Source organism: Cryptomeria japonica, chromosome 7 (genome assembly GCF_030272615.1).
Source record: "Cryptomeria japonica chromosome 7, Sugi_1.0, whole genome shotgun sequence".
Lineage (NCBI taxonomy): Eukaryota > Viridiplantae > Streptophyta > Pinopsida > Cupressales > Cupressaceae > Cryptomeria > Cryptomeria japonica.
The window spans coordinates 69,253,002-69,260,760 of record NC_081411.1 but is presented as its reverse complement, the minus strand read 5'-3'; the positions used below and the strand labels follow the sequence as shown (position 1 = coordinate 69,260,760).

Genomic DNA, 7,759 nt, shown 5'->3' with positions numbered 1-7,759 from the left:
AGATCTACTCTGATACCATATTAACAGACAAAAGTTTGTAGTGAAGAAAACAGAGCATGAAATACACTTGGACAAAAAAACAGAACAACGGAACACTAAAATGAAATTTATGTATTTCACAGCAGTATGCTGTTATATTCATACACATTGCATTACAAATGTTAAGGGAAGCTGTTGTATTTAAAGTCTGTATGCAGACCTCTAGAACATTCTAATCTTATCTGCAGAGTCTTCCATGAAGAGCAAGAGAGTTCTAGAAGACAAGAAATCTAGAAGAGGAAACCTGTGCTGGCTGGAGAATTCTGGAAAGGTCCATAATAAGTATTTACCTACTAGCACTGTAGTCTATTAAATAAACATTATTCTAACAGTATGATATGCAGGATTTCGAGTGAGTGATGAATATCAATGTAAAAGGAGTAATGCACGACATTAAGCATGCAGCCCGCATTATGATCCCCAAGAGAAAGGGCTGCATTATCTCTACAGCTAGTATTGGAGGAATAATGGGAGGTGGTTCTTACTTCTACACTGCCTCCAAACATGTGGTTGTTGGGCTTACTAAGAACAGTGTAGCAGAGCTGGGAAGAAGTGGTATACAAGTAAATTGTATTTCTCCAGCTACAATTGCAACAAATCTGGTATTGAATTCTATGGGAATGACCCCTTCACCAGAGGCAAAGGCCAAGGTGGAGGCCGTGATTGAGGGCGCATCCCCCTTAAGGGAAGCCAATCTTAAAGAAGAGGATATTGTAGAGGCTACTCTGTATCTGGCCAATAAGGATTCCAAATATGTAAGCGGTCACAATCTGATTGTGGATGGGGGAATAACTGTTGTATTAGATGAAACTGCGGTGTTTGGAAAATATTGATAGGGAATCTCTTAGAATAAATGTAAGACTTCAGTAGAAGTCCATAAATCACGTTGACATAATATCACAGGGGATGGATAGGTTATAATATAGGTTTTTGTTGAATAAGCTTGAAAGGAGAATAGGTGTATTTGTGTAATTTATATTTAATAAGTTATAGATTTTCTATTTACTAAGTTAATAATTAAACTGAGACAATAAGAGATGATGTTACATGTTACATAATATCATCATTAAATAACATAAAGTAAATGCAAACAATCTTATTCTATATCTATTTAATTTCATTCTATTTAAAATGCATGATGTATAATAAAAATATTAAGGAATTTCACGGTATGATGATTAAATGTAATAGTCATGTATACATACTATAATTAATTACAATAACTTTCAATATTTACCTTTTTTTTTGTTCTTATTGTGCAGATGATTGAGGGGTAAACTATTTGCAATGAAATTCATTGAGCCTTCCAATATAAAAGTTTGAGAGTGACTTTATGTCAATATTAAAATCTAAATTCTATAAATTTTTGGTTTCAATGAAATATTTAATTTTAAGTGCAAAGGAAAAGGTGTATTATTGGTTAATGCAATCAAGAAAATAAATTTTTTTTTTTAGTACTAATTAGAGTATGAGATGAAAAGAAGTGGATCCATATGTTATATACCTCAAATTCAACATGATCAGATATCTTGCAACATTTGTATCATATATTTTAAATATTTCTAACTATTTTTCAAACATATGAAATATTACTACTTTAGATGTCATTAAGTGAACTGATTTTTATGTTGACTAAATAATGTTCTATAGTTAAGACATCAACTATAATATTAACCAAATGACATTGTTGTTTTTAAATAAGTAATTAAATTTTAGATTCTATCTGATGTTTTTTCTAAGATAATTACATAATTATTAAATAAGTTATAATAGATCTCTATATTAAGAAATTATATTACACAACTTTAAATATCATATATATTGATTAGATACTCATAACCAACTCTGAATATTAATGCTGATGTGTTATTTTACATCATAAGCACATAACAACAGATAGTAGGAGTTCTTTAAGGCTATACCTTTAAAGACTTGGTTTTAAAAATATTTTATTTTGGCAAAAATGCAAACTACATTGCAAAATTGGAATAGTCTCAAGCGGATCCTTATGCTATAGGTAGGCCATTTTTATTAATAAATCATGGAACCAAATGTTAAGACCCGGAGGAAACTGAGAGGGAGGGGGGGGGGGATGAATCAGATGTCTATTAATTCCAACCCAAATATAACTTAATCAAACTTGATATTTAATACCGGTAAACTAAACTTAATCCCGGTTGACAGATTAGCAGTTAATATTAATACCAGTGAAACTCAATGCATATAATAGAAAGAGAAACAACATCCACAACACATAACACAAAGTTTTGTACATGGAAACCCTGTAAGGGGAAAAACCACGTTGGGAAACCTTACCCACAATCAGATGATACTACTGTAGATAGTATATGTATACAAATGGGGTCTGCACATCCAGAAAGGCCAACCGCCTAGAGCTCACTGCTCAATCACAAAATAGGAGTCACACTGACTACAATTGGATGATTAAATCCAATGATAATAACTGCTCAAAGTAGCATCTCGAATGCTGGATTCAGTACTGGTTAAGCTTTGATAATCACCTTCAAACCTTCCTTGAACCTTTTCTATGGTCTTCTCATATAATCTTCAATATTCGCACATACCATGCTACAATACCAAAATTCCTTACTTCATCTCAAAAATGAGATCTTACATATATACAAAAACCTAGGGCCAAATGTGTAGGCCGGCTAATTAAGAATATTACAATTAAATCAATTACAGATAAGTTAAGATGTGATGCATCATGTCAGCTCAATACAATTACAACAATAACCAATTAATTAAATCATCTCCATAACATGTAATGCTGATCTGGAATAGATAATGTATGCCAATCTATAACCTAGACCAATTTGCCGATAACAGCAAATATGTCAACTCGATTAGAACAATAACCAAACTACCAAAACCAAGTGTCCAAACCATGTCTTTGACATAACCAAGTGATCTCCAAATGATAACAAGTCATCCTTAGTTCCGGTGAATATCATAACCTGTCGGTGAGTGGTATACCAGTGACTGTGCATAAGTCACTGAACTTGCCGGTGAACATAACCAAGGATCTCCAGAAGGATAAGTGTTGATAAGTGTTGACATCAACAATATCCCCCTTTGGCATTGATGGCAACACAAGATGTAAAGACATCTAAGTGCCAAAACAGAATGCCAAAAACCAAAAACCAAAAACCAACAATCTCCAGAATAGATCAATACCAGAAATCAAAATACAAATGCAGAGAGTATATATCACTCCCCCAATAAGTAATCTCTCTCCAAAGGATAATGTATGTTTTTCCGTAGATATCTCTCCCCCTTTGACATCAAATGCCAAAGTAATACAAATACTAGATACAACCAATTCACAGAACCAATTACAATAACCAATTTTTATAACCAACTACTCCCCTCAAGAAGTAGCTCTCCTCCATCAAAACCAGAATAAAAGTTTCTCTGTTAATTTTGCCGGTTTGATGCCAATCATCAGTTGTCTAAGTCTCTACTAGTGAGGGTACAACCCCAAGCTTCTCTCTGAGATATTCAAAAGTTTCCTTAGGCAAAGGCTTAGTAAAGATATCTGCAATCTGCTCTTTAGTATTCACATAAACCAATATCACTTCATTTGCTTCAAAATTCTCTTTCAGAAAATTATATTTGATAGAAACATGTTTAGTCTTAGAGTGAAATACCAGATTCTTAGATATATCAATTGCTTCTGAATTATCATAGAGAATGATTATAGGTTCTTTGCATTTTACCTTTATGTCTTTCAACATTTTCTTAATCCATAATACCTGAGTACAATTAGCTACTGCTGCAACATATTCTGATTCTATTGTTGATAATGATGCACAACTTCGTTTCTTGCTTAACCATGAAATCAATCTACTACCAAGAAAGAATGCCCCACTAGTGGTTCTCTTTCTATCATCTACATCTCCTGCCCAATTTGCATCGGTGTATGCACATAAATCAAAATTTTCATCTTTAGGATACCATAAACCAAGATTTGTTGTGCCTTGTAGATACCGGAAAATCCTTTTCACTGCTAATTCATGATTTTCTCTAGGATTACTCTGAAATCTTGAAACAATACATATTGTATTCATTATACCAGGTCTTGTTTGTGTCAAATACAGTAAACCTCCAATCATAGATTTGTATCTTGTTGGATTAATAGGAGTTGAATCATCCTTTAATGACAGTTTATCAGTTGTATTCATAGGAGTACTTACTGGTTTAGAGTTTTCCATACCAAATTTTTTCAGTAGTTCCTTCAAGTACTTTTTTTGACATATGAATATACCTTTATCAGTCTATGAAATCTGCAATCCTAAAAAGAATTTTATCTCCCCAATCATAGACATTTCAAATTCTTCATTTTATTAGCAAAGTCTTTACACACTCCATCTTCTCCTCCAAAAATGATTTCATCAACAAAAACTTCAATAACCAAGATGTCTTCATTAGTCACTTTGAAATATAAGTTGCTGTCAGCATTACCTGTAGTGTACCCAAGCTTTAAAAGATATTTTTCCAATCTAGCATACCAAGTTCTAGGAGCTTGCTTCAATCCATGTAAAGCTTTCCTTAATCTGTAAACCATATCTTTGTCATTTGTCAATGAAAATCCATCAGGTTGTTCAATGTAAACTTCCTCTTTGAGATCACCATTTAGAAATGCACATTTTACATCTATTTGATATACTTTATAGTTCTTGTGGGTTGCAAATGCAAGAAATAATCTAACTGCCTCAATTCTCGCTACCGGTGCAAAGGTTTCATTGTAATCAATTCCCTCTTTCTGTGAATATCTTTTACACACTAATCTTGCCTTGTTTCTGATTACCTTACCATCTTCATTAACTTTATTTCTGAATATCCATTTAGTTCCAATTACATTTTTATCTTTAGGCCGGGGAACCAATGTCCATGTATTGTTCTTTTTAATTTGTTCTAATCATCTTCCATAGCTTTGATCCAATGTTTATCTTCACATGCCTCAATAACAGATGCTGGTTCAATTTGAGAAATTAAACATACCTCTTCATTTGCCAGTCTTCCTCTTTTCATAACTCCCTGATATTTATTCCCAGTTTTCTCACTTTCAGAGGGATTCAGTCTTACATATCTGGGTGTGTTCACTTGCTTCTTTTCTTCAGTCACTATGGAATTCTCTGATGATGCCGGTGTGACTAGATCCACATTCTGTACCCGTGCACTCTGTATAGGTTCATTTGTGATCATCTCAATTGTTGGTTCAGAATACATAGACCTTGAATTTCCTCTAAAGTGTTCATCTATCTTCACATTTGCACTCTCAATGATTTTCTGCAATCTTTTATTAAAACATCTATATGCTTTGCTCTTAGATGAATAACCAAGAAATATTCCTTCATCACTTCTAGGATCAAATTTGCCAATATGCTCATCTCTCCTAATGTAGCATTTGCTTCCAAATATTCTGAAGTATTTAAGAGTAGGAGTATTACCAAACCATAATTCATAAGGTGTCTTACCGATTTCAACTTTTATGTGAACTGTGTTGAAAGTGTAAACCATTGTATTCACTACTTCTCTCCAATACACATGAGGTAGATTTTCTTTTGATATCATGATTCTAGCTGCATCCAAAATAGTTATGTTTTTCCTTTCCACATCTCCATTTTGTTGAGGTGTCCAGGGTGCTAATAGTTATCTTCTAATTCCATTGACTTCACAAAATTTATTGAACTCCTTAGATGTAAATTCACCTCCTTGATCTGATCTTAAACATTTGATTTTCTTACCAGTTTCATTCTCTACCATTGCCTTGAATAGTTTGAATTTCCCAAAAGCTTATGATTTCTCCCTGAGAAAAGTAACCCAACACATTCTAGAATAATCATCAATGATTAGCATAAAGTATTTATCTCCCTGTAGACTTCTTGTTCTTGCCAAACCACACAAGTCAGTATGAATTAAATCAAGAACATTATTGGATTTCTCATAAATACTCTTAAAAGTTGTTCTAACTTACTTTCCCATTTGACATTCCCTACATACCGGATTATGAGGTTTTACAATCTTAGGTAAATCCCTTATTGCCTTAGATGAATAAATATTTATAATGCAATCAAAATTCACATGACAGAGTCTTTTATGCCATAACCAACTTTCATCAATATGTGCAATAAAGCATGTCTTTTGATTGTTATTCAAATGAAAGATATTACCTCTAGTCTGATTACCGGTTGCAATCTCCAAACCAGTTCTATTCATGATTTTGCATTTACTATTCTTGAATTGTAACTAAAATCCCTTTTCAACTAATTGACCAACACTCAAAAGAATATGCTTCAAACCTTCAACATAATAAATGTTGTCAGTATTGTGCTTACCTTCAAAAGATATAGTGCCTTTTCCTCTGATCAAACAAGCTTTTTCATCCCCAAATCTTACTAGACCTCCATTGTATTCCTGAAAAGATAAGAATTTACTTTTATCACTAGTCATATGATGTGAACATCTAGAATTTATAACCCATTCATCATTTTCTTCAATTTGAGTTGTCAAGGCCTGCTCTACCGGTGGAAGAATAGGTTCCAGTCGATCTTTTTTTATTGCAGAGAAAGCCCATCCATTGTCTATCAGTTCTTCATCAGAATCATCAGTAACTCCTTCATCAGCATAGTAACATGATTTTTCTACATTCTTCTTAAATATGTATCTCTGATAGTCAGGGTTAGGCTTATATATTCTTTTAGCTTCTTCTCTCAATCTTGCATGTCTATTAGGACATCTAGATGCCATATGACCAACTTTATTGCAGTTAAAACATTTAAATGGTGCTTTACCTTCATACTTACCTCCAATAGGACCTTTAGGCATTTTCCTTGCAAATAGTGCTTCAAGTTCTTCTAGTTCTTCATTTTCGCTCATGATATCTTCAAGTTCTTTTGCATAAAGTGCTTTCCAATCAGATTTATCAGATGATGCAGATGATGTAGATGATGATGCTTTGAAGGCTAAATCAGTTTTAATTGTAGCAACGAGACCAAATTCCTCAAGCTCAAATGCTGAAAGTTTTCCAACCAAGGTCTCTCTAGATACTGATGTATTAGGCATTGTTCTCAACTCACTAATAGTAGTTGCTTTCATTTTGTATGCCAATGGCAATGCTCTCAAAAATTTAGAAACAATTTCATCTTCACTTAAGGAACCTCCACAACATTGTATTCTCAAAACAATTTCATTAACCCTTTCCATAAAAGAAAAAATTCTTTCATCTAAGAAAAAATTCTTTCATCTTCTTCCATTTTCATATTTTCATACCTGACCTAGAAGCATTCCAGTTTTGCAATTTTGATAGTGGTGTCTCCTTCATTCAATGTCTCCAATTTATCCCAAATAGCTTTAGCAGTAGATCGGTCTGATAGCCCCAGGATTTGCTGATCTGACAAGGCGCTCAAGAGTGCTTCTCTTGCTTTGCAATCATTCTCTTGATCCTTACCCAATGTTGGTGGATTAGGTTGACTTGGTGTAGGACCAACATAGCGATTCTTTGTAACATCCCATATGTCTTTTCCAATGCAATTCAAATGTGTCTCCATTCTGATCTTCCATATACCATAGTTAGTTCCATCAAGTTTCAGAGTGTCCTTCTTGAAAAATTTAGTTGCCATAGAATCTCCTCAAGCTGTTAAACTTCTGCAAAAAGAGGACTTAGCTCTAATACCAATTGTTAGGACCTGGAGAC

At 33.5% G+C, this 7,759-nt stretch overlaps 1 protein-coding gene across 1 annotated transcript; it reads left to right on the top strand.

Annotated features, from left to right (window-relative positions):
* The first annotated feature begins 422 nt into the window (after positions 1–422).
* On the top strand, positions 423–872 carry LOC131064473 (short-chain dehydrogenase reductase 2a-like). Its single transcript, XM_057998632.2, has one exon. The coding sequence runs from the start codon at positions 423–425 to the stop codon at positions 870–872; it is 450 nt and encodes a 149-aa protein (XP_057854615.2).
* The last annotated feature ends 6,887 nt before the right edge of the window (positions 873–7,759 follow it).

Coding starts and splice junctions, on each gene's coding strand:
- LOC131064473 (XM_057998632.2), top strand. CDS start 423: ATGCACGACATTAAGCATGCAGCCCGCATTATGATCCCCAAGAGAAAG.